This window comes from Gasterosteus aculeatus, chromosome 6 (assembly GCF_964276395.1).
Source record: "Gasterosteus aculeatus chromosome 6, fGasAcu3.hap1.1, whole genome shotgun sequence".
Lineage (NCBI taxonomy): Eukaryota > Metazoa > Chordata > Actinopteri > Perciformes > Gasterosteidae > Gasterosteus > Gasterosteus aculeatus.
The window spans coordinates 17,315,859-17,343,032 of NC_135693.1; the positions used below are offsets into that span (position 1 = coordinate 17,315,859).

The 27,174-nt window shown below is 48.5% G+C and overlaps 1 protein-coding gene across 4 annotated transcripts in view; it reads left to right on the forward strand.

Annotated features, from left to right (window-relative positions):
- Window positions 1-27,174, forward strand: part of sptbn1 (spectrin, beta, non-erythrocytic 1) — a 66,316-nt gene that overhangs the window by 21,719 nt on the left and 17,423 nt on the right. For 2 of the 4 annotated variants that reach the window (XM_040177715.2, XM_040177716.2), the window contains exons 1-22: window positions 3,916-5,295; window positions 14,809-14,960; window positions 18,402-18,575; window positions 19,106-19,197; window positions 19,287-19,367; window positions 20,056-20,171; window positions 20,263-20,375; window positions 20,483-20,670; window positions 20,781-20,898; window positions 21,008-21,166; window positions 21,439-21,534; window positions 21,852-22,058; window positions 22,227-22,380; window positions 22,507-22,658; window positions 22,823-23,041; window positions 23,547-23,627; window positions 23,858-24,064; window positions 24,158-24,369; window positions 25,629-25,766; window positions 26,117-26,237; window positions 26,332-26,547; window positions 26,625-27,044. In XM_040177715.2, the coding sequence (XP_040033649.1) occupies window positions 5,127-5,295; window positions 14,809-14,960; window positions 18,402-18,575; window positions 19,106-19,197; window positions 19,287-19,367; window positions 20,056-20,171; window positions 20,263-20,375; window positions 20,483-20,670; window positions 20,781-20,898; window positions 21,008-21,166; window positions 21,439-21,534; window positions 21,852-22,058; window positions 22,227-22,380; window positions 22,507-22,658; window positions 22,823-23,041; window positions 23,547-23,627; window positions 23,858-24,064; window positions 24,158-24,369; window positions 25,629-25,766; window positions 26,117-26,237; window positions 26,332-26,547; window positions 26,625-27,044 (3,585 nt within the window). In that variant the 5' untranslated portion in view covers window positions 3,916-5,126. Of the gene's footprint in view, window positions 1-3,915; window positions 5,296-14,808; window positions 14,961-18,401; window positions 18,576-19,105; window positions 19,198-19,286; window positions 19,368-20,055; window positions 20,172-20,262; window positions 20,376-20,482; window positions 20,671-20,780; window positions 20,899-21,007; window positions 21,167-21,438; window positions 21,535-21,851; window positions 22,059-22,226; window positions 22,381-22,506; window positions 22,659-22,822; window positions 23,042-23,546; window positions 23,628-23,857; window positions 24,065-24,157; window positions 24,370-25,628; window positions 25,767-26,116; window positions 26,238-26,331; window positions 26,548-26,624; window positions 27,045-27,174 lie in introns of those variants that run through there. The other 2 variants (XM_078104789.1, XM_078104790.1) reach the window with 1 other exon arrangement.

Genomic DNA, 27,174 nt, shown 5'->3' on the forward strand with positions numbered 1-27,174 from the left:
GGTTGGGGCCTTTCTTCCTGTTGGTGCTGCAGTCCAGCAGACCGGAGGGTGTGTGAGCTGATGACATTGAATTGTGTGTGTGTGTGTGTGTGTGTGTGTGTGTGTCCTTCCTTTCTTTGATTACACGCAGGGCCTTTGTTCTGCGGTTAAAGAGCTGAATACCACATTACTAAACCGGAGGAGGAAGTAATAACCTAAAGTTGGACAACTTGTAGTTTTATTCTGTAGTTTTTGATAATGGCAGTAAAAAGAAAAGTAGCAGTGGTTTTAGTCATATTTGCGATTGTAGTTTTACTAATATTTGCAGTAATAGTTTTACTAATATTTGCAGTAATAGTTTTACTAATATTTGCAGTAATAGTTTTACTAATATTTGCGGTAGTAGAAGTGGATTGTTTGTCATAACCCTTTAGTATCTTTGGAGGAATACAAAATATTTTGGATTGTATTTCATATAGAAAAGAGTTAAATGTGTGTGTGTGTGTGTGTGTGTTCCCGCCTCCATACGATATCCCAGGAAACACAAAACCGCATGTCGCCATGGAAACACAGGCCTATCTACTTACAGTGAAGGCGGAAGGAGTGTGTGTTTGTTCAGTGTGGGTGGGTTTCTTAGTGTGTGTGTGTGTGTGTGTGTGTGTGTGTGTGTGTGTGTGTGTGTGTGTGTGTGTGTGTGTGTGTGTGTGTGTGTGTGTGTGTGTGTGTGTGTGTGTGTGTGTGTGTGTGTGTGTGTTTAGTATATCGAAAGTGCAGCAGTACATGCTCTTAATATGATGTGTCTGTTTGTTTCCCCTGTGTGTTCTGTGTGGAAAAGAACCATTTTCTTACTTTGTCACAAATGCAACAAGAAAATGGGTTTGTAATGAGTCGACCCTTCAAAGAGCACTGGGCTTTTAGTTTTTAAAGATATTAAGACCCTGCAATTTAAAAAGTCCAAGTCATCGGTGTCGTGCTGATCTTGATGGACATCGAGGCTTCACACACGGTCGTGATCTTTGCATTTGTCTTAAGGTCAAACTAGCGCGCTGTCTACCGATCCGTCGAGTTTCTGGTAACTTCTCCAGCTGAGAATAACTTCTGCAGAAGGAGCGGAGGCCCTGGAAGGCTCTCGTCTCTCAGGAGAACCATCGATCTTCAAACGCCGGCTAAACGATGGAGGTGTTTCTGTTTGCAGAAAGTAGAGCTCCGACTATCGATAACCGATTGCACGGACTTTACAGCAGAGAGTCGAAGGAATAGTGCTTATTTGGATATTTCCATCACAAGACTAAATTATTGGCTATTCTGAATGAATCAATATTGAATAACAATAATTACCCTCTGCAGTTAATTTTAACTCTTCGGACGTGAGCTAATGAAAATTTAAATCTGATCCAAAGCTCTGCGTTAAAAGCAGTTTGTCACTTGTAGTAAGAAGGAAGCGAATGGAAGGTTATCACACTTAATGCTGCTGAGTGTTTATAAATGGAGCGCATTGATCTGTTAAAGCACCGGACTCACTCAGCCGCTCAATAATTAGAACCAGGAACAGTCAGGATCCCCACGGAGAGACACACACACACACACACACACACACACACACACACACACGGAGCTCACTTCCTGCTCCGAGGTCCAGATGGTGGAATGCTGGGAATGTTGGTGTGTCTGGTTTTTTTGTTTGGTAAATGAAATGTAATTTTGAAAAAATGAAAGAAAAGATGCTCAATTGTCTCTTCATATTCCCATTGATAAAAGAAGAACCGAGGAATCCAAGGAATTCATTACATCATGAGACAAAATTAATAAAAACTTTCTTTCGCCCCCAACATGGCCGCCGTCTGCCGCGTTGTTGTTTGTTTGGCGCTGCGACCTCGCAGGAATATCTTTGTGTGGTCAGGCGGGTGAGGCCGCGTGCCGGCGTGAAATTCCCCGCTGCAGCGTCACAAGTCTGAACCCTGAACGCACCACCGCGCTGCAGCACCTCTTCGCTGAGCCAGTAGGAGTTTTGTGACGTTTTCGATGAATGAATGGTGCGTTTGGTTCGGTGACGGCGGGCGCCCTGGAGGGCCGAGCCACGAGGAGGCCGGATGACTGAGGGGGAGGGTGGGGGGGAGATGGGAGGAGAGGGGGGGACGCGACGCCTGTGCAGATTTCCGACAGATCGGCTCGTATGGTTCCAGCTGCAGAAAATATTCAGTTCATCTGTTTCCCTGTTTGCCGTGACCTTTGACCTTCGGCCTCCGCACCGGTGTCTGTTTGTGATGCCGCTGAAGCTGGTTCTACTTTTGATCTGTAACGAGCCCGGAGGCCGTTCGGTGACCTCGCCCTGAACGGCGGATTTAATTCTTCTTAATATTAATATTTTGTTAAAGAGAAAATGGCAAAAAAAATAAATCTTGCGAGCACAAAATTTTAAAAACAAAAACAACAAATGTGCCACAATGTAATTCATTTTAAAAGTGTGAGGAGGCTTTTAAATTATTATTGTGAGGAAATGGCCTCATCACAAACATCTCTTGAGGCTCCACTTGTTCTCTGCTCTCATCTGCCTCCCTTTGTCATCTTCTTCTTCTTCTGCAAAAGGAACTCGCTGGAAGGCCGACGCAGACCATCAGAACGTTACTGGCGTTTTGTACCCGGGTCATGTGACACCTGAGCAGCGGCTCCTGGCCAACGAAGCCGGAGGACGTGGCTGATGGTCTGTCGAAAGCTAGCGAGCGGCCGGACGTTGGGTTTATGGGTTCTTAATCACATAATGATGTGCGTATCCCCCCCGAGGGCCGTGATGTACCCTCACAACTCCAAGTTAATAACGTTGTTTTTACCAGAATAAAATACTCGACGACAACTTTCAGCAGCAGAAACCCACTCGCCCGTAAAATGATCTCAAGGGAGGTTTAAAAACATGAATGGACATAAAAGAGTGAGCGGAAGTCGGCCTCACATGTGTCTGCTGCTTGAATGTGTGACCTTTGCTCCACTTCAGCCCGTGAATGATCTACTTCAGCGAGTAAAAGTAAACCAGTCTTGTCCCAGTTGCCGCGCTTTTCTTTTCTTTTTAATCAGGAAGTCAAAGTTCGGTGATTTTTTTTTTTTTTTTTTTTTTGAACGATGTCTGTTACTCAGTGCTTCATCTCGAAAAAAACGAGGGAGAATATTTGTTGAAGGAACTACCTTTGACCTTCCTCTTCACCAAATCCCGCTGGAGATGTTTGAAAATGTGTCACGCTCACGACCGCGTGACCAAGACGTAAAAACGACCAAGAGGATCTCAATCTTTCAGAGATTTCAGCCTCCTTCTGCAGGAAATCGTCTGCATGGGTTTCATTTCCTCAAGCGTCTCCTGTCATCTGCGATTGTTTTGGGGTCACGTGAATATTTGCCCCGTGCATTGTCTCCCCGCCGTGACCCCCGAGACCTCCGCCTCCTTGCGTGTCCAGCCGCCTCACACAGGAAGCGGAGCCGCTTCTCCTCCGCTCAGGTTACTCTGCGATGCCCTCGCTCATCCTGCGACCCCCCCCCCCCCCACCTTCGCCCCAGTCCCGCCTCGGTTATCCTGCATGTCGATGTGTGTGTGTGTGTGTGTGTGTGTGTGTGTGTGTTGAAGGACAGCAGCATCAAACAGGAAGTGCTTGTGGGGCTCAGACAGGAAGAACATGGCTCTAATATTAGAGCTCAGATATTCTCAGGATGTTTGGATGTCGGTGAGAGAGCGATGAGCTCCAACACACACACACACACACACACACACACACACACACACACACACACACACACACACACACACACACACACTGGCCTGTCCCCAGCTCTTGGGGAGAGCTCATCCTCTGCGCACACATAGTTTTCTCATTAACTGCACCGTCCTAACGAGGCGGTGAACTGGGGAGAGCAGAGCGAGTGTTTTCACATGATGTCGTGTGTGTGTGTGTGTGTGTGTGTGTGTGTGTGTCGTAAATTCTTCATGAATTGTCTGTCTGTCTGTTTCAACCCAACAAATTAGATCTTTCTCCCTCCCGGCGGTTTGGGGTCATACATGTGTGTCGTAGCTGTATATCAAAGCTGTGTTTGATCCCGGAACATTTAAAGCTAATGACATCGAGCTTTAAGTTGCTTGACAGTAACAAAGACAAAAATGTACCAAAGAACCTAATAAATTAAAACATTCAAACTTCTAAAAGAATATTTTGTATCTGGAATAAACAACTTTTCAACAGAAACATCACTTCTCCCTCTCGTTCGTTTGTCTTTCTCTCTCCTCCCCCGATGCGAACCGCTCAATGACATCACTGCCAGGAGCGAGGGCTGTGATTGGCTGCCGGCAGGAGTGGCCTCTCCCCGCCCCCTGCTGGCGGCCCCTCCCCCTCCCCCCGACTCTCCCTCTGTCTCAAAGGTGTTCTCAGTGTCTGAGAGCTGCTGCCGCACGCCGGAGGACAAACCCACGCTCTCATTTCTCCTCTTCTCCCTCCGCCTCCCCTCGCTGCACCTCCATTGTGCCGCTTCTCCTCGCTCCTGGTTTGCGTGCGTCTGAACGGAGGATGGCGGGATCCCCGACCGAAGGGACGCTGTGAGATCCGAAGACGGTGACGGGTGGATGGGGACAGAGCTGAAGCATGATGCTGCCGCCGCGGTGCGTCTGCTGAGCCAGCGTTCTGCTGCCACAGCGGGGAAACATTGAGAGAGAGAGAGAGAGAGACTTCTGTGTCGTTTGCCCTCCCAAACTCTCAGCCCTGCTGCCCTGGAAGCGTTTAGGAGGAGGAGGAGAGAATCGGGGGTCTTCCTGTCTCAGTCGAGACTTCAGCCAAACCTGGAATTACTTCTCTACAAGCAGTCGTGTGGCCGAGGATCCGGTCTGGACTTGTAGTTCACTTCATTCCCTCACAGGCTCATTTATTCATGTGGAAGCTCTTGAGAACTGGACACTAATGTAAACTCAAGCGGAGCTTCACACTGCCTGGAACCCAGTTTTTTTTTTTTTTTTTTTTTTTCTGTCCTGCTGAAGCTCAACCTCTTCACCCCGACTCTGGAATCCCTCACTCCAACACTGCTCCATTCGTCTGGAAACTCCGATATTTCTCCGCAGAGTTTCTCCCCGATGCCGTTTGTGGACTAGCTTCATCCAAACCTCCCACCGGCGTCTCAGCATGGAGCTCCAGAGCGCCGCCGCCGGCCTCCCCGGGCCCCTCTCCCCGGCCCTGGACTACGCCGGCCCGTCTCACGCCACCAGCCCCATTGGGGGGCCCGGCCCCGGGTTCTCGGGCCAGGCTGCCTTCAACTACAACCAGCTGGAGGGCCGGTTCAAGCAGCTTCAAGGTAAGACAAGGAACTAGAAGGAGGAGGAACACGTCAGGGGAGATCTTCTGATTCACATCTTTTGGGATTTTCCCCACTTGGAAGCACTTAGTTGACGTCTCATCCGGACACGCGGGAGCGAACGGTTCCAGTTCCTAGAAAAGAAGTAATCCATGAAGTTCACCCCCAAGTCACACACATGATGAAAAGCCTGAATAGAACGAACCAAATCCAGAGTAGATTTAATTACACGATCACAAGCGTAACAGCGTTGAATGCAGTTTGCTTTAGTTAAGCTTATTGTGTTAAATCACTGTTGTGTAACACTTGTGGACGTTTCTCGTCAAAGAGCCCCACCCTGCCTTCACACAGCAGACTGATACTGCTGCGCCGGGGCTTCTGGGTACTCGGTGCCTTGCCGAAAGGGGCGACCGCCGTCCCTCACACCCAGATTCTCCCGGGTGGTTGTGATGTGACCAGTGATATTGTGGTCAGTGAGCGGTGCAGTAAGTCCGATGGGTGCGGGCTGAGAAATGTCCCACCAAGTTACTCATTCTGCACATTTTATTATGAGCGATGAGTTATTCACCTCAATGATTCACAGACGAGTCCTTCAGACTGCACTCCCACGAATAAAAACTTAACAGCCAACAAGTTTATGTACTCAAAAGTTCATCCCAGACCGACGTGATCTGTACAGCTTCTCAATCTTTATCTCTATCTGACCCGTGAGCTCATCTTTGACGAGCAGGGCGAGGACTTCCAGTCACACCGAGATAATCAAACGCCGCGTTTCCTTTGGATCCACTGGACTGTGCACCTGATCAGAGTCGTGACGGCTCTTCAGCTTCCACTGAGGTGTGCGCACCACTTCCTCATCAAACACGCGCAAACACAACTAGGAGTGAAAAAGCAGCTTCCGCGGCTTCTGCTTCGAACTACACTTTCTCTTTCCTGTTTGGGATGAAAGATCTTTTCAAGTGCAGATGATTTCCCAGCCACTCTAAATAGAAGTGACTCCGTAGTTCCTAAATACAAACGCGTTACTGACGGGCTGTTTAATCATATGAATCAGTTTGGATCTCACACTGTTGGGGAAACTCACCCTTTGGGAACATTTTCAATTCTTGCAGGTAGATTTACAACAAATATTCGCCGCAGTACAAAACCAATGTCTAAGATGAATCTGCGTTATCACCTTCAGAACAGGCTTATCAAGCAGTGAACTATCCTACACCCCCCACACACACCAGAGGAAGCCATCAAAAGCTCATCACTGAGAGGTTTTTAATACCTCTGCTTCACCCGAGTCTGAATTTAGCTGAAGGCTAATGGAGCCGGTGTACCGCTCCTCCTCCTCCTCCTCCTCTTCATCCCCGAGCTGATGGCTAGAAACCTTCAGCCTCCCCGAAGGCCCTCGGGTCTAAAAGTAGCTCTGGTGTCTGAGTTGCTTCAGTCGAACCACATCTTGCTCTTCTGTGAAGGTCTTATCAGCGCAGCTTTGACTTTGAGGGAGGGAGGCGTTTGCAGCAGGACGTATCGTATTATCTGTCGTGGACCATAAAGCTTTATGGCCACAATGGGCGCATTTAATTGCGGTTGCATCATAAGCCGGATGTCAAGAGGGTGTGAAGGTTTTTTTTTTCTTTTTCTTATTCTTCGTAGCTGCGTTGGACTTTTTTTACATCGCGTGTTCCAAACTATGCGTTCATGTATCGTGATGACGCGCTGCGTTTCGTCTGCTGTCAGTAGTATTCTCCAAACTGACAACAGCTGTTCTCTGGGAAGCGTTGGAGAAAAATCAATTCACATTAACACAAAGCGCAGTTATTGTCCTCTGAGTCTCAATCAATTTCCCAAAAATCAATTTTTTTTGTCTGGAATTATTTCTGCACGACTGAAGCGGGCCGTCGGTTCGGTGTGCAGGACTCGTCAGCTCGTCAAATGCGCTCAAACTGTTCCACCGTCAGTCGGCCAAAGAATCCACGAGCCATCTTCAAACCACCACCAGGACTCGAAGGATCGATCGGGGATCCAGATCCTCTGAGCAGTTTGACCCCTCCAGAGCTTCAGAATGTTCACATTGAAATTACCATTACACGTGTAATTTGAATTACTAACGACCACCCGGACTGTCCCGTGACACCCGTTGACCCAACGCGTCGAAGGGGACGTAAATCTGTCCCGCGGAGCTCCAGATGTGCGGGGGTGGGGCGGCTGATGGGACTTGAGGAGCAGCATGCCGCCCTCGTTAGGCCGGGCGTTGAGCGGACGTCTCCCATTAGAAGTCGAGCGGGTAACAAGTCGTCAAATGGCGTTCTGAACCGACTCGTGCTGAGTGATGTCGCGCTAAATGAGCCGGGAGAAACGGCGAGCGTCACCCGTCGCGTGACGTCTGTGATTGGTGGTGAGACAGTTAAGTAGATGGACAGACCGAGGTGTGTGTGTGTGTGTGTGTGTGTGTGTGCGTGTGTGTATAAATGTTTATGGACATTTCGGATCTCACAGAATCGTCCGTTTAAAGACACAAACATTTTTTGGGAGCTTCGAATTTAGATGGAAAACAAGTGATTTGTTTTCCATCTAAATTATCGGTCTGCTTTTCCAAAACTCACTCATGTAAACGAACATTTTAAAAGCAGCAAAACCAAAAAAACATCACGAGTGGCAGCTTTCAATCCTTTGTAATTTGGGTTGGGTGCGGCTACACGTTGTATTCCATTTGAGTAATGACAGCGATAAATCATGAATGAATTGATGTTTAACCCACTAGCTCTCATGCCGGGTCAGACACACACACACGCACACACACACACGGCAAACACACACACACACACGGACAGCAAACACACCGCCGTGCTTCCAAAACATCATCCCCCTCTCTTTCTGTGATGTGCTGATCTGGCCAATCAGGGCTTTTCTTGGTGGTCTGGGAGCCCCTGAGGGGGAGGGAGGGGAGGGCGGATGTGGGGGAGGATTAACAGAGTGGGGGAGTTTGTCTAAAATGATCCAGAACCAGAATAAATGTTGGAACCGCGGCGCCACGCTGCTCCTCTAAAAGGTGTTTATTCGCTCCTTCTTCCTTCCTCCTCTTCTCCTCTTTCTTCTCCTCCTCTTCCACCTCATCAATGTTTCATGAGCTTCAGCAGAGCGTCTGTCATTGCCCCGATCACCCCCCACCACCCCCCACCCCCTACCCCCTCCCTCCAGCCTCCGTCCTCTTAGTGGAATTAAACCCTCTGGTCTGATAGAAGCCACACAAAGGGGGGATGAGACGCTTCACTCGTCCTCGAGAGGACGAGTCTCCGCAGCTTCTGACATAATCTGAGCACAGTGACCATTTACAGGGAGATCCTGTAACAAAACACAACTTGACCCGGTGAAATGGAACAGTTGCACAAATCACTTCAGTGTCAACATCTTGATATATGTATGTTTTAAATATCAAGCATTTATAACGCAGACTTGAGTAAAAAAGGGTGACGTTGAGCGCTCGACCAAAGAAAGGATCCCAGTTTGTCTTCAGACGTGCGACGTGAAGGTTCCGCTCTGCTTTTCTCGTCCGACGCCGTTGTTATTGTCTCGCCTCCCAACGATGGTTCCTAAAATTCCAGACTACGTGGAAGCGATTTGAGAATTGGTATCAGTTACACGCAGAGAGGGAGACAAAGGACGGTGTTGTTGTGCGTCTGGGCCGGAGGTGACAGGAGTAAGTGTTTGAGTGTTTGAGTGTTTGAGTGTGTGTGTGTGTGTGTGTGTGTGTGTGTGTGTGTGTGTGTGTGTGTGTGTGTGTGTGTGTGTGTGTGTGTGTGTGTGTGTGTGTGTGTGTGTGTGTGTGTGTGTGTGTGTGTGTGTGAGAGACGGTCTGAGGAAGGACGGCGAAACCACACGAACCGGCACGCCGGTTCACAGCATGAAAGGACTCTTTGATGCCGACGCTCCAGCGAGCAGAGGGGGGGGCGGGGCTTATCCCAGCCCAGAGCAGCATCATGAACTAAACCTCTGGAAGTGAACTGAGATGCGTGTGTGTGTGTGTGTGTGTGTGTGTGTGTGTGTGTTTTCAGGTTAGCAGCTGACCAGGATGAACGGTTTATTTCATCAAAAAAGCAAAAGTTCTCTAAAACCACAAACCACTGAGATCACATCGCTTTCTAAATTTGAATCTTGTTCCTCTGGTTTTGTTTCACCGGCTTTAGAGACGCGCGATTCGGACCGACATCGTAACACAAGGGTTGCTTGTTGGGACAAAATCATCTTGTGCTTTTTGCTGCAAACAGCCAGTATTTGAGTGTCCTATTTTTTATTTATTGCGATTCAGAATCGAACTCCGCCGGCTTCGACCTCTTTTAGCGCCGCCTCAGCAGCTGGAGCGAACACACGCGCATGAAGCAATCGGCTCATGAGATAAAGACGTAATTGGCCTAACTGGACTACCAGCGTGACCGCGGCCGGTTGAAGGTTGCGGGATTAAAGGGTCACTTTCTCTGTCACCTTTTGCATAACGCTCCTCCTGGTTCGAGAAGTTTTACATGATAAGTTACTGGAGGAAAGTTATTGCATCATGATGGACGTCTGTGGCACTCTGGTGCTCTTCATTAGCATTAGAGTGACACACACACACACACACACTCTCTTAGCGACGAAGAATTCCCGTCCACCACCTGTGACTGATGTCAACGTGACCACTGTAATGAAGAATAAGGACCCTGTTTAGTGAAGAGGGAACTCTGTGAAAAGTCTGTATGTTGATGACCTTAAAAAAAAGAAGAGAAAAAGCAGCTTGAAGGACCTAAGAGAGGAAGGAAGGAAGGAGGCCTTGTCAAGCTGTCAGTGTGGGGAAGGGGAAAATGAAGTGTTTTCAGTGAACTTTAGCGAGACACATTCAGACGGCGGGGCCTCGGCAGGTGTCCTCGCCGTGCGATAAAAGAATTGAGCACGAGATTGAGATCTTCTCGCTGTGATGAATGTGAGACGGGCGGCGCTGCCTCGTCCTCCAAGGAGCTTTTTACTTTCCAACTTGTTCTGCTCTCAGAGTTCTCCGGGGCTTCACTGTGCAGCACTCTGTGAGGAGGGAGTTCATGTTGGAACGTGTCCCACCAGGAGCTGCCGACACTTCGGCCCTGCGCACGTTTAACGGGGCCACTTTGTCGAGAGGCTGCGTGCAGAGCTTTACCGTGATCGGTTAATTGAATTTAGGAGCAAGTGAAGTTCATTTCAGTTTTGCTCTCTGGCCCCTGAAACCCCCCCCGAGATGAATGACTCCGTGAGAGGAGGCCGGTTCCTGGAAGGTGAGCTCTCCTCAGAGGCTCCGTCCCGTCGGTGACTTTAACGCCAGAGGTTGAAAGTAAGACATTGTACTTGATTCATTTTTAGAGCGACTTCTGGAAAATGAGATTGTCTGGCTTCATATCCCTCATGCGGGAACGCAAAGACCCCCCCCCCCCCCCCCCAAGCTCCAAGCCTTCGACCTTCGAACGCCGCGACCCCTCATGAGATGTTTGCAGGTCGAAGGAGGATAAACGATCCGATTCGATGTCTGCAAATCGAATGGCGCTTTTGTGAACGATAAGCTGAGCGTGGATGTAAACGCAGTCGCCTGTTGAACGCTGTGCATTCGGAGACCTGCGGCGCTTTAATTGAGCGGATCGACGTCGTCCAGTTCGGCGCCGGAGGCTCAGCCCAAATAAACTGTGAGAATGTGTCTGAGTCGAGGGGACATGTGGCTTCAGTCAGCTCAGCAGACTGATCACCAGTCCGCTCAATGGTCCTCTGTTCCTCCTCCCGGCTCACACAGCGTGTGTGTGTGTGTGTGTGTGTGTGTGTGTGTCTCACATTCACATCCATTCATTCGGCCTCTCGTGTTTCAGACAATAAGCGAGGGGCCGTGTAATTGGCCGAGGCAGGCGGCAGGCTCGGCGTTGAATCCCCTGATTGGTGGGAAGGACGCGCCGGCCTCCTGCTGTTGAGGAGACCCGATGTTTCTTTGTAGGCTTGTGTTTATTTTCTGTTTAGTTTGCTCCCGACCTTTCGCGCTCGTTCGGCGTCCTTTGAACGCGCGATTCCGCTGGTCGGCGTTTTCCCTCCCCGGGTTTTGTTTTTGTTGGTGCGTCTCCGATCAGATCGTCGCCACAGATGGTACCAAGAAATAAGATCGCTGGGCCTTTTTTCTGTACAACTGTTAACCGGGTTAGGGAATCAGTTTTTGGTTGCATTATTTCCTTTAATATACTGGATCAGGAGCTGGACTAAAGCAGAAGATTCTTCATAGTTTAACACTTTAAACTTCCTTCTTTCCACCTAATGGAGGATCAAGCGTTGACCGCAGCTGATACTTCGGTATTTGACTGATGCCAAGTTACACCCAAACACTTTTAAGGGTAATATTCGGCGGCCTCCCTGCTCCTCCTGGGGGAGATCAGGAATGCAACAATCCTGGAATTGCAAAGCTGGAAGTGTGTATTTTGATAAGGGTTTGTGTGTGTGTGTGTGTGTGTGTGTGTGTGTGTGTGTGTGTGTGTGTGTGTAATGTCATGCGATCCACTGTGCATGGCCCAGAACTGTGTTGGATTTGGAAGCCCACCACAGACATGGGAGACTGAACAGATGTGTGTGTGTCGGGGGTCTGTGTGCGTGCGTTAGTGGAAACAGATGCTTCATGTGTTCGGCCTGTTCCACAGTCACAGTCTCGGCCCTCTTTCTTCTCTTTTCCCACTCTGACATCTTTTTGTGTTAAAGGGCGAGTGTGCGTCTCGTGTGTGTGTGTGTTATATTGATAAGTCATTTTTAATTGTTTTTTTTTTTCCTCCCCTTGGTAAAACCAGTCAGACAGAAGTCCCGCCTCCTGTTTGATTGAAGGTCAAGCTGTGTTTCCAGTGATGACCCTTGACCCGTGACCTTAATGTAATCAATAAATGGAAGCAGCTGATTGGTGGAGCTTGTGAGGGGCGCGGCATTGCCTGGAGGCTCAGTTCAGTTCATACGTCTGTTATGTGGAGGGACAGAAACGCCTCCATTTATTCCATTTCATCCGTTCTAGTCTTTTCCTAGAAAGTCTTTCTGTTGTTTTCTTTCCCCGTTTGTTATTTTTCTTTGGTTTATTTTCACTCCTTTTGGTTTCTTATGAATTTTCCTTTTGGTCGCCTTTTCTTTTCTTACTTTGTGACCAGCAAGGTTATTGAGGGCAGGAAAGTGTGTGTGTGTGTGTGTGTGTTTTATCTGTCCTCCTGGGCCGGTGTGTTGTGATTAGCAGTGTGTCTTATCTCCATCTTCTCACTTCCTCCTGCATTTTCTGCACGTAGGCAAGTGTGTGTCCACTACCTGCGCGTGTGCGTGTTTTGGGGTTTTCCCTTCCTGTGCTGAAAAAGAAGCAGATGCTCATCCCAGCAGGAAACCCTGTTTACACTCTTTAGACCCACAAAACTATGTGTGTTTGTATGTGTGTTGGGGCTGGATCACGGGTGGGTTTTATAACATGCATCAATATAACATATATAATAATAATAATAATAATATAACATGTTCCTTTTTTAATAAGATTGTGCAGGATTCTGGGAGCGCTGCTTAAATGTAAAGTGTATTCGACTCACTACTGTTAAACACACCGTTATTTAACCAGTAATGGAGATATAATTTAGCTGCAGCTTGACATTCCTTTACAACACTATTAGCATTGAGCTCTCTTTAGCGCACACACACACACACACACACACACACACACACACAGCTAAGCAGAACTGTCAATGTCTTCAATTACCTTTTCAGGCTTAACAGATACTGCTGAATCCGCAAGATGTGTGTGTGTGTGTGTGTGTGTGTGTGTGTGTGTGTTTCATTAGAGAGGAGACGTGATGGATTGAGTGTCGCTGGGTCAATAACACATCTACACACACATTCTGTACATATACACTAACACACAATTTCAGTGGACGACGACCTGAGCCTGAGGACACACACACACACACACACACACACACACACACCCTCAGGAATGTGCATCCTGAGCGTCATGTGAGGTGCATTATTCCTCGTGTCATTGTGTGAATGTGCCACTCCCTTAAATCTCATATCCACAGAACAAACGGGAAACAAATAAAATCCTCCTAAAATTCAGAAATTTATATTTTTCCACAAGATCTTTTTTCATAAAATGTGGATATTTTGTTGTTGAGGCAGCAGATCACGCACTATGATGAGGTCATTATACCTTCTACTCTGAAAGGTCATTTTATTAATAAAATAACCGACCATTTTACCCCAAAACTTTAAACGCTTGGCACTCCGGCCTGCGATAACTGAGCCGTGATCGACTTCCATCGGCAACACTTATTGTCATTTTGTGTCGTGCGTGTGTGTGTGTGTGTGTGTGATTGGCGTCCGCGGTCGGTTCGCAGACGCCGTGACGCCTCCACATATTTCAGCAGCTCCGGTTTGATATGAGAAATCCTCCACAGAGCGTTTTGTCCTGAGTGATAAAGCTGCTGAATGCCAGTGAACACTGAAGCTATTGTCCCGCTCACACACACACACACACACACACACTCTGAAGGTCATGTGTCTGTACGGACGTTGTTTGCGTGTTTTTGGCGGTCAGGGATTCTTATCACTTGTGTGTGTTTGTGTGAGTTCAGTTTCCTTCCACAAGGTCAAAATGAGTTCATTCATGTTTCATTTTCAGTTTGTGACCTCTGACCTGACACTTCTAGCGTCCAGACGAGCGCGTTTGGGTTTGTTTTGGGTTCAGTTTGACCTGGACGGTAACATCAGGTTCAGTTTGGGTCGTTTGCTGATGTCAGGTGTCGTTCCTCATTAGTTAATAAAACCCATTCAGTAGATTTTTTACTCGTCGTAGCATCACGGAGGATTTTCCGGCTGTTTGCGTTAAACGCAGCTTCTGTGGGCAAATCCAGTGGTTTCACCAGATGTTACAAAAATGATTCCAATGACTCCCAGAAGGTTTTACATCCGGGTAAAAGATCTTCTGTATCCGAGTCAGGAGAGAATAGAAATCTTTGACCTTTTGACCTACGTCTTCATTGGGAGAAACTGAATCGCTTGAAAGCTTTGCGATTCGTGCGTCGCCTCCTTGTGCAACAGCCTCCTTTTGACTGTTTTTTTTCATGTCACCAGAGTTCAGCCAAGGAAACACTACTATATACTTGTGTGTGTCTGTGTGTTAACAAAAACCATCAGGCCTGTGGGATGTAAACGGAGTTGTCTTGAGACCGCAGGTGTGGGCTGTCAGACTGCTGTGTGTGTGTGTGTGTGTGTGTGTGCACATTTAGATGTAGTCTGCAACACAGGAAACCTCTCCCATACACACACACACACACACGCACACAATTGTGTAAGCCTTGTGAGAACAATGAGCCAGTGGGATCACGATCGCAGGCCTCCATCCGGCTGCTCTGCCCGCTGGACACCAGATAGAACAATACAGAACAACTTCTTCTCGCTGCCTCTTCACGGCGGTTGTTTTAAGTTTTGCCCTTTTTTGTCATAACCTCAAAACTCACCGACCCCCTCGTCTCTCCCCAGATGAGCGTGAGGCGGTGCAGAAGAAGACCTTCACCAAGTGGGTGAACTCCCACCTGTCCAGAGTCTCCTGTCGGATCACCGACCTCTACATGGACCTGAGGGACGGACGCATGCTCATCAAACTGCTGGAGGTCCTGTCCGGAGAGAAACTGGTGGGTTTCAGCGCTCTTTGGGGCTCTTATTTTGAAACGGGAGCAGGGGAGGGCCAGCGTGTTCCACATCCTGTCCTGATGAGAACAATTGTGATTCCCATGCTCAAAAAATGTGTTAGTGAATTACGCGTAATGTAATACATTTAAACAATAATTGGTTCTCTAAACCAGGAAAGACTATACAATGTTTATCTAGGGTAAAGTAGAGACAAAGTAATAACCACCACTTCAATTATAGTCCTGTAATCTCTGAGTTTGACCTTAGGACATTATAAAATGACCTGATAAAAATCTCTCTGCTCGGTAAATAATGCACAACAGCACCTTGTTGCATTGAATTCACTGAGTCATCGTAGCGGCGACCTTCCCTCTGTGACTCAAACAAGCTGTTGGCGCCTCCACTCTCCTCTTATCTGCTGCTTTCAACACGGACTTCACGACTGACAATCATTAACCTGGAACCATCGCCTCGCTCTCCCCACGTTTATATATCGACCGTGGCTCCGTAGAGGGGGAGATAAATGCATTACTCTGCAACTTAAACAGTTCAGGTTTGTGTGATTCCGTAATGATGCAAAATGAAGCACCACTTGCAGAACTGGCTCCAGCAGCTGTTTGTGTGCACTGCCTTCGTATCAACACGAGGGTGGTGCACAGAAACGAGCCTCGCGATTCCTGGAAAGTCGGTTAAAATATGTGCTGCATTCAGATGGAAATTTGTGGAAAGAAGCGGTAATCCATGAAGAGTTCTGTGAATCATAAGTAACCTCGTACAGTCGGACCGTAAGTAGATGGGAGGGGGGGGGGGGGCAATGAAACAAGATCATAGTGGTGTGTTGTAAACTTATCAAGAGACTTAATATTCAGGAATTAGTCATAGCCGGTTGTCTCTCTGTTGCAGTTTTATATTTTCTCAAATGAACCCCTTAGAAGACGAGTCCTCTGTCATTAATCTCGTCGTGTATCCGTTCATGTGCACTTCCTGGTTCAATGATTTAAATGGTCTGAGCGGGTGATGACTGTCGGAAGCGCACGGATACGGTTACCGCTGTCACCATGGCAACGGGAATACATTACTTGTGAAACCGTCGAGCTTTGGCTTTCCTACCCGTCTCACTGCCCGCGTGTCTGCGGCTCTTGAAACAATTGTAAAAGTATTTGAAGGCTTTTAATTTCTTCGAGGAAAAAAAAACCCCCGGCGGTTCAAGTCTCGCTGGTTGGTAACGTCTCGTCATATCCGAGGAATTATTGTTATCTAATGCCACGATGAGCTGAACATATGATTCATAAGTCTGGGGCTCATCGGCCCGACTGGTTTCCATCATCCACACGGGATCATGTGCTTATTAGAAATGTCCAAGAAGTCATAAATATAACTGGGTGAACTCTGTAGAAACGCTGCTTTAATCTTTAATGTGTCCTCCGTCTCTCACACACACACACACACACACACACACTCACACACACTCCCACACACATGGGCAGTCATGCTGTTTTTCTTTCTGTCCAACTCAAAAACTCAGCACAGATTCCCAATTTCACCCCCCCGCCTTGTGACTTCCAGAGCGCTGAGCCAAACGGCCTCTTCTCTCCTTTCTTCTCTGTTCTTCTCCAACGTCTTCCGGCCTTTTCACAAAATCGCCACTGGAACACACAGAAAGAGGGAACACGTCTACGCGGCCAGCCAGGAATGTGTACTCGGTTATTTTACTCTTAAGTTACACTTTATTTATTGTGCAGGAGCCAGAGAATCTGTGGCATCTGGGTCGCTCGTGGGGGAGGAAGTGAGGGGAAGACGTGGGGGGAGGAGGGGGTGTTAGTGACGGCCAGGAATGATGTGTGGAAATGAAGAGAGAAAAAAGGGATATTGAAATCGAAATAAAGCAGAGCTGGTGAAGTGGTGAGCAGGATGGACGGGGAGTGAGGGGGGGAGAGTCACTGTGGGGGGGTGTTAGAGTTGTGAAAGGAGTCATTGAGTAACTTTGAGGGTTCACATGGAGCCAAAACGCCTCCGGGAGCTGCAGAAGAGTCTCGCAGCCAGCGGATGTTTGCGCCCTGCAGAGGCAGCATTTAAAACGTTCTTCTCTCTCCATCATTCTGCTTTTATTATTCCAGATATGTTGTGACACGGTTCTCACTGAGGTCATTGGTGAGATCGTCTCACTCAATTTATAAAAAGGGCCGGACACACTACTCGTATACTGTGGTGAATGTCTGCAGAAACCGGCTATTAGACCATCGTCACTGTTTTAATGTATCTGATGTTGGGTAGCACATTTGTTTTGTGGGTTAAATGTGTAAAGCACAATATTCGAGGAGGTAGAAGTGTAAAGGGGCATAAGAACTCTTGTTTACTTACATTCCACCCCGCCGAAGAAAAGACGTAGGATGTGGGATTGAGTCAAAATAAACCACTGCGTGTGTGTCTCAACAGTTTGTTACTTTTCTTCTTTTATTTTTATTTTTTCTTCCTCCGATGTGACCACTCGGAGCAGAGAGGGGACCTCAGTACACAACAGGACGCAGCGGGACGTCTCCCTCTCAAAACGGCTGAGAGCTGCAGACGGCTTTTGTTTGTCTTCAAGCAGTAAAATCGCTGATCTTCACGGATCCGTGAGGCCGGCAGACAAAGTGTCTCCGGTACGAGTCCCGAGTCACTGGGAGACTTTCAGCCGGGGAAGCAAAGCCGGCGCTGTTGTGGTTGTCCGGCGTCCCGGGTTTGTGGTTCTGATGGTCGGACATGGAGGAGGACATGTGGGCCGGTTGCTCCTTTCACGCCTCCCGCATTTATTTTATTGTCTGTATTTCATTTTGATATATATATAATGTCAAACGATCCCCCATCCTGCAATACAAAGAGAGAGAGAGAGACAAAAAGCTTCCTGAAACAAAGAAACTTTTGTCGTCTTTTGAGAACTTCTCCACTTTCAGACAAACTGCTCAGTGATTCTCAGTCGGGGAAACGCAGCAGAACAGGAAACTGCTCGATACCTGAAGTTTGTTTCATGATGAAGACCAGAGAGGCTCCAAAATAGCTGTTGTTGAGTCTGCGTTGATTGCATCAGCGCTCTGCTTATCCAGGACGTCCTGTGAGCCAAACCTTCATTCATCACTGGGACGTAAAACAGCGATTCTGTGAACAATGGGACCGAATTCAAGTGCGCTTTACCTGAGTATCTCCACTATATTCTACTTCACAGTCCGGCGCTCTTCCTCACATCGGTCCATTAATTGTCATCAACGCAGAATTATTATATATATTTAATTCTTAATGTTGCATAATCACCACAAAACAACTTTCACGAGCAGAGAACTCTTGAAAATGTGAAAAGTCAGCAGCTGTTTTCTTCTTCTTCATGTTCATTTGACGGCGCGAAGCTGTTCACGCTTCCTGTTTGCTGAAAGCTGTCAAATAAACCCGAGACGTGTTTTTGCTTTCAGCCCAAACCCACCAAGGGTCGGATGAGGATCCACTGCCTGGAGAACGTGGACAAGGCTCTGCAGTTCCTGAAGGAGCAGAGGGTCCACCTGGAGAACATGGGCTCCCACGACATCGTCGACGGCAACCACCGCCTGGTCCTGGGCCTCATCTGGACCATCATCCTCCGCTTCCAGGTAGGAGTGTCACCTGCTCGGGGACACGAGCAGGCGGCCCCGTGGAAGTGGGTCAGAAGGTCCGGGGCCGTAAATCAGCAACTGTGACCTCCAGGAATAATCCCATTCTCAGTCCCGGATGGTGGTTTGCCTTAATGCAGTGCAGCTAATGAACCGCCCATTACGTTGCTAAGTATGACTTGATGGTGACGTCAAATCATCTATAATCCTAAAAGAAAATGTAATCTGTTAATGAAATATGAAGAGTTTGACGTGTAAGTGACTTCACGTTCCTTTGGGATTCAGAGATTTCCAAATGGCTCCTTTTTAAAGCGAGAAGATCCATTTTTCTTTTTTTCTGCTCCAAAAATCCAACCCACTCGTCATCTACTGTACGTTGATCACTGTGGTGACGTCCTCATCAGGGACAGTGAACAGTTGGGGGAAAAAGATTTAGTTTTTATAAGCCGCGAGGATTAAACGAGTGGTTTCAAATCCGACGGTGGGTGAAATGGAGCCGAGTGACAGCAGGACGTGTGTGTGTGTCTCAGATCCAGGACATCAGCGTGGAGACGGAGGACAACAAGGAGAAGAAGTCGGCCAAAGACGCTCTGCTGCTCTGGTGTCAGATGAAGACGGCGGGGTGAGAGTCCACCACGTCCTCGCGGCTCGGACTACATCTCCCATCTCCTCCTCGAGCAAAGTGACGAGCTGTGAATTCCTCTCTTCCAGGTATCCCAATGTCAACATCCACAACTTCAGCACCAGCTGGAGGGACGGGATGGCCTTCAACGCCATCATCCACAAACACAGGTACTACTACTAGTACTAGTGACACTGCTATCTATCTGGGACTGACGGTCAGTCATATCCCAGCTGCGAGCTCGCGATGAGGAAGACTCGAGAAGCTGCTCCAATCACGAGAAACATTCGCCACAAAGTACCTTTTTAAAGAGCGACCTCGCTGCTATCCATAAACACAAGAGGCCCGAGCATCACGTCACCCTTCATGTCCGGCCGAGCCGCTGCAGACAGGCTGCTCTTTAATAACTGCACAGTCAGCTGATCAGTCAGCAGGCCGCTGCCCTGCAACCAAACGCAGGCTTGAATGGCGTCTTTATGCACATTACAGCCGGTCATATCAACAACAGTCACGCAGCAGATGTAGGGGGGGAGTTATTACGTTTTTCTTCAGTTTTGGAGCAGTTCAACAATCGATGAGAAGCAGTGAAACGGAACACATCCACGTGTCTGCAGCGCTACAAGAGGCCGATGGCGAGAACGTACAAATGGGCCGTGTTTAGGATATTTTGAGTTTAATATTAGGCCAATCAATAAACAAAACCCAAACCAATCACTATTTAATTATAAATACATTGAATAGAAATCAGCGTATTTAAATTACTTTCTTACGAGGGAACTCAGATGTCAACCATATTCTTTTATTCATCAATTACTAATCAATTACTCCTCTTTGGTCTTTCTTTGTTAACATCTTCAGACCGGACCTGATCGACTTTGATAAGCTGAAGAAATCAAACGCTCACCACAACCTGCAGAATGCGTTCAACCTGGCTGAACAACATCTGGGCCTCACCAAGCTGCTGGACGCTGAGGGTGAGGGAGGACACACACACACACGCACCCTCATTGTCATATAACGTGCTCCCTGACCTTTGACCCTGTGTGTGTGTGTGTGTGTGTGCAGACATCAGTGTGGACCACCCTGATGAGAAGTCCATCATCACCTACGTAGTGACCTACTACCACTACTTCTCCAAGATGAAGGCGCTGAAGGTGGAGGGGAAGCGAATCGGCAAGGTGACCAAACCCCTCATAACACCTCAGTCTCCCCGCGCTGATGCTGCTGTTGGTCGTCGTCGTTGTTGTTGTCTTTAAGCCCGTTTTCTCCCCCCGGGTGTCCCCAGGTTCTGGACAACGCCATCGAGACGGAGAAGATGATCGAGAAGTACGAGTCTCTGGCGTCCGACCTGCTGGAGTGGATCGAGCAGACCATCATCATCCTCAACAACAGGAAGTTTGCCAACTCTCTGGTGGGAGTCCAACAGCAGCTGCAGGCCTTCAACACTTACCGCACAGTGGAGAAACCCCCCAAGTCAGTACACACACACAAACGTAGATTGTTTGGGAGGATTAGACTTGATTATATGGTACGCAACGTTTTTGGTTGAACAAAACCTAAAGCGTGTCACATTGACTGTGAAGGTTCACGGAGAAGGGGAACCTGGAGGTTCTTCTGTTCACCATCCAGAGTAAGATGAGAGCCAACAACCAGAAGGTTTACACTCCTCGAGAGGGCAAACTCATCTCCGACATCAACAAGGTCAGTTATCGTCGTAAAGATGCTTTACTTATTGATATTTCATTATTCATCACTTGAGTGGCTGTTTTGCTGATATTTGTGTGTGTGTGTATGTGTGTGTTCGTTTTAGGCATGGGAGCGTCTGGAGAAGGCGGAGCACGAGCGGGAGCTGGCTCTGAGGACGGAGCTGATTCGTCAGGAGAAGCTGGAGCAGCTCGCCCGGCGCTTCGACCGCAAAGCCGCCATGAGGGAGACGTGGCTGAGCGAGAACCAGCGGCTGGTCTCCCAGGTAACGCACGCGGCGCTGTCACATGCTCCTTTAGCTCAGGAAAGAAGTTCTAATGCATCCACAAAGGTCCAGATGATAACGTCTACTTTATTCTCTCCTCTTCCCCGTTTCCTTTCCTCTCTCCTCTTCGGGCTCCTGCCTTCTTTTTGTTATTTTTCTTTCCTCGTCTTGTCTCCTGTCTTCTGCTCTCGTGCTTTTCTTCTCTACTTTCCTCTCTCCTTGTTTCCTCTCCCGTCCTCTCCTCATATCCTTTTTCCTCCGTCCTCTTCCAGGATAACTTTGGATTTGACCTCCAGGCCGTAGAGGCTGCTACTAAGAAACATGAAGCCATAGAAACGGACATAGCTGCCTACGAGGAGCGAGTTCAGGTCAGTTCACCACTTCGCACATAATTAGTTAAAAATAAGCCCAGAAAAGCTGTTATTACTGTTATTGTGTAACTATTTACTATTCTTCACCAGAACCCTTTCTCATTTTTAATCAGGTATTTCTAATGTTGCCTTATTTTTTTAAGTTTTTAGAATGAAACTGTTGAATGTCAATTACATATTATCCAGGAAAATGTTTATATTTATTACTAAAATGTTAAAATTCACTTTTCGGACACGTTTCAAAGTACATAAACCCCAAACCAGGCGAGATCCGTCTCCTGTTGTCCACTCATCCCTCTCTCCTTCTGGTGCAGGCGGTGGTGTCCGTGGCGAAGGAGATGGAGTCTGAGAATTACCACGACATCAAACGCATCACGGCCAGGAAGGACAACGTGATCCGACTGTGGGAGTACCTGCTGGAGCTGCTGAAGGCCCGCAGGCAGAGGCTGGAGCTGACCCTGGGCCTGCAGAGAGTCTTCCAGGAGATGCTCTACATCATGGACTGGATGGACGAAATGAAGGTACGGAAGGAGGCGGGAGGGCAGGGGGGGGGGGGGGGCTGAGAACATTCTGAGGATCTGAAAGGTGGATCTCGTGCCACAAACACTTCCTCATCAGTGTACTTGTATGTCTCGTTCCATGACCGATGTTTTGACCTCTGACCCCGACCTCTCGCTCCTCCCCTGCAGATGATGCTGCTGTCTCAGGACTACGGGAAACACCTGCTGGGTGTGGAGGACCTGCTGCAGAAACACGCCCTGGTGGAGGCCGACATCAGCATCCAGGCCGACCGAGTCCGAAACGTCAACCGCAACGCTCAGAAGTTTGCCGACGACATGGACGGTGAGACGGGCGCTTAGATCGGACACATTGCGGATTTATTATCCAGTTTTGCTTCTTGGTCGGTTGTTCTTTCAGACGGAAATGGATGAGCGTGATGACGATCCCGTTTCCTCTCGCCCCCCTCAGGTTACAAGCCCTGTGATCCTCAGATCATCAGGGATCGGGTCGCTCACATGGATTTCTGCTACCAGGAGCTGAGTCAGCTGGCGGCTGAGCGGAGGGGTCGCCTCGAGGAGTCCCGCCGCCTCTGGAAGTTCTTCTGGGAAATGGCCGAAGAGGTTTTTTATTTTTTAAGTTTATCATGCAGATAAAATTCAAATGTCAGTGTCAGTTTGGATCTTTAACCACCGCATAGGTCGGCTCCAAAAGAATCAGAAACCAAAGGGTTTATTCTGAGGCGACGTAGCTGAGGGCTGAATGTGTGTGTGTGTGTGTTGTGTAGGAGGGCTGGATCAGGGAGAAGGAGCAGATCCTCTCCTCCGAGGATTATGGGAAGGATCTGACGGGAGCGCTGCGTCTGCTGAGTCAGCACAAAGCCTTCGAGGACGAGATGAGCGGGCGAGCCGCCCACCTGCAGCAGACGATCAAACAGGGCGAGGAGCTGGTGGCCAACAACCACTTCGGAGCCGACAAGATTAAAGAGCGCATCCTGGACATCCAGGTACGCCGCACCTGGAATGTGTTTTTATTCTTCAAGTGGGCACAAAGCAGCCGTGGAATAGTCTCAATGTCTTTTATATTAAAATCTACAGCATGAAAAGGTAATTTAGAAGTCTATAGACTTAAATGACAGAGGAAGTAGGCTAGATTTACAAACATCAATACTGTATCTACCGTCTTGTACTTGGTCATTTGGGGAATTTTATGTTTTTTAAAGCTATTACATTGGAAATCTGGTTAGCTTTTATTTTGGAACTGAGAAATTGTCTCCTGTCACGCATATTCTCTTGTCTTTTGGGTTAAAATGGCCACATATGGATTATTTGATTCATCAAAATAGATAAAGTTTGATATACTTCACCATCAACCTTGTTTTAAAGGGTTTAATTTATTGGCCTTATTGGAAAGACATTGAATAAAAGTCCTTCTTTAAATACAATTGTAATAACTTAAATCTGTTGCATCGTTTCCTAACACCTTTCCTCCTTCGTTTCCTCCGTCCTTAGGAGCAGTGGGCGGCTCTGGAGCGGCTCTCCGCCGTCCGTAAAGCTCGTCTGCAGGAGGCCTGCAACCAGCACCAGTTCCAGGTGAAAACCCTCCTCCTGGATCACAGTTTCATAGTATCTTGGTTGAATTTTGATTGGATCTAAAGGAGCAGGAGCTTTTCATTCGCTGCTCCCGTGTGTCAACTGACACTATTCAGTGATTTGTAGTTATTTAGCAGCCGAAACTAAACAAACAAAAAGCGTTATTCTGTTCTGCAGGATCAGAAGTGAAGAAAGTGAGACATCAAACCTTTTTTTTTCCCTCGCCGCAGGCCGATGCCGACGACATCGACACGTGGATGCTGGACGTGCTGCGGATCGTCTCCAGCGTGGACGTCGGCCACGACGAGTTCTCCACTCAGGCTCTGGTGAAGAAACACAAGGACGTGGCCGAGGAGATCGGAAGCTACCGGCCCGTCATCGAGGCGCTGCACGAGCAGTCCGGCACGCTGCCGCCCGAGAAGGCCAAGTCCGAGGAGGTGAGGCCGATGCCGCCGCAACGGGACGCCTCCGCCTCCCCTCTGTGGTATCTGAAAATGAGAACCAATCTCTCTTCTGACGGCCTTCTGCAGGTTCAGAGCCGGCTGGCGGGCATCGAGGAGCGCTACAAGGAGGTGGTGGAGCTGACGCGCCTCCGGAAGCAGGCGCTGCAGGACGCCCTGGCGCTCTACAAGATGCTGAGCGAGGCCAGCGCCTGCGAGGTGTGGATCGACGAGAAGGAGCAGTGGCTCAACAGCATGGACATCCCCGAGAAGCTGGAGGACCTGGAGGTGGTGCAGCACCGGTGAGGGTCCCGCCGCGGAGATACGGTTAATTGTGTAAAAGCAAAACATCAAATAAGACTATAAAGCAATTTAAAAATAACTGTCAATCAAACAGATGCAGTGTTTAAAGAGTAATTTAATCCCGCCCCAAGAAAGGCTTTTGACTTTTGCTGACCTCTAGTGGTTAAATTGCAGTGAGGTGAACCTCAGGACTCTTTGTGTGGCAAGAAGTTAAAAAGCCTCAAGCTTCCAATTTACTTAAAACGGCATTTCCCATTAAAGACACTGTTATCCTGCTGGGCGTCTTCACTGGGGAGCCGCTGCTCCCTGTCGAGTCTTTTACATTAGGCGGAGGGACCGCCTTATGGAGACTTATGAATTGAGCATTTCTCTTTAATTTGAAAGGATTCGGTAGTCAAACTCCAAAGTGACCAAAGCAAAAACCCTGCGTTGAAAAATGCCACGAGTCTTTATCGATCAGTGATTAAACGACTAACAGCGTCGGCTCGTAAAAACACACAACCGGACATTTTCAAACGGCCCCTTTTCACCACAAATTCTACCAAAAATCAACCCGAGCACCGATTGTTATGAGGAATTTAAAACTAAAAAGATTTTCTCGAATTCAGTTTGAGCTGGTTGCTGCGGCAGAGAGAGACGGTCACAGTGACACTGTGGGAAAAGTGTGTGTTTGTGCGTGTGTGTATTTTTAGGCCGTGGTTACACAGTTCGTTCACAGGAGCTTCTGAATCTGGTTTTCTGCCACTTGTCGCTCCATATTGTTAAACCGCAAAGCTTCACATGGATCGTTTCCCAGAAGCTGGTTGACTGTGTGTGTGTGTGTGTGTGTGTGTGTGTGTGTGTGTGTGTGTGTGTGTGTGTCTGTGTGTGTGTGTGTGTGTGTGTGTGTGTGTGTGTCTGTGTGTGTCTGTTAATGAACAGCACCAGCTTTCTGCTGAAACGCTCCAAATTTTCCACTCCGCTCCAACCAAAGAGTTATTTTAAAAACTTTAAAAAAAGAAGATCTGCTCACGGTGAGATTGTCATCAGCCTTGTGTTCCGCAGAACAGTGACTTTAATAAATGAAAAGGCTAGTTTTAATATCACTTCTGGGAGATTTAGTTACATCACTCTACAGGAAACTTTTTATTACTGTGATCCCATATGGAGAAAATATTGAGGCAATAAAACTTTGAGTTCATTTAGAGCTTTACTGTTGAGCATTAAACACAATATTCATTTAAATTGAATATCAAACTTGATGTGTTTCTTTGTGCAGGTTCGAGAGTCTGGAGCCGGAGATGAACAACCAGGCGTCCAGAGTTGCCGTGGTGAACCAGGTTGCTAGGCAACTGATCCACTGCGGACATCCCAGTGAGAAGGAGATCAAAACCCAGCAGGACAAACTCAACACCAGGTAATCCACCTGGGATTAAGCCAGCTCCTGTACTGGGATCAGAGGGTCTTTATTCAATATTTGAGATTATACTGGAAGGCAAAACTAAACAAGGATTCAACGTACGTAAAATGGGAAACAAACACAATCAGTGAGGTGAACTGGATTCAACAATTAGAGGAGTTGCTTAATTTAAGTGTATAGAAAAGGGACGTTAATGATAAAGTACCTAAAAGTTTGAAGTGTAAATGCTTTTAATAAAGCCTAATAGTCAAAGATAAATCAGGGTTAATACAAAAATTTTATATAGATCATTTAGATAAAGTAATCAGGGGGTGATGAGGGTGCTGATGGTGTCTCCGTCCGTCCAGGTGGAGTCAGTTCAGAGACCTGGTGGACCAGAAGAAGGACGGTCTGAGCTCCGCTCTGGGAGTCCAGAACTACCACCTGGAGTGTAACGAGACCAAGTCCTGGATCAAAGAGAAGACCAAGGTACCGACAGAACCCAAGATGTCGGCTGCTGCAGCACTTATTTATTTATTTATGTCCGGAACTAACTCCACCCCCCCGTCCTCCGGCCCCGCAGGTGATCGAGTCCACCCAGGAGCTCGGGAACGACCTGGCCGGCGTCATGGCCCTGCAGAGGAAGCTGACGGGGATGGAGCGCGACCTGGCCGCCATCGAGGACAAGCTGGGCGACCTGGGGAAGGAGGCGGACCGCCTCGCCTCGGAGCACCCGGACCAGTCGGAGGCCATCAGGGGGCGTCTGGCCGGGATCACCGCCGTCTGGGACGAGATGAAGGTGGGCGAGCCCCCGCCGGGAGCCCCGGACACGCTCTGAGAAAGGGAATATCTGACCCCCCCCCTTTATGTTTGCAGGACACCATGAAGAACCGGGAGGAGTCTCTGGGCGAGGCCAGCAAGCTGCAGCAGTTCCTGCGCGACCTGGACGACTTCCAGTCGTGGCTGTCCCGCACGCAGACGGCCATCGCCTCCGAGGACATGCCCAACACGCTGGCCGAGGCCGAGAAGCTGCTGGCCCAGCACGAGAACATCAAGAACGAAATCCGCAACTACGAGGAGGACTACCAGAAGATGCGGGACATGGGCGAGACGGTGACGCAGGGCCAGACGGACGCGCAGTACATGTTCCTGCGCCAGCGGCTGCAGGCGCTCGACACCGGCTGGAACGAGCTGCACAAGATGTGGGAGAATCGGCAGAACCTGCTGTCCCAGTCGCACGCTTACCAGCTGTTCCTCAGGGACACCAAGCAGGCCGAGGCCTTCCTCAACAACCAGGTAGGCCCGTGATGTCATCGCGGTCTGAGCGCCGGGTGGACCGCACACACTGCGGCGATTGGTCGGCAAGGCGCTGACTGTGCAGTCTGGTCAAAACATTTTTTTTTGGACGACCTCCTGTCTAGTTCCA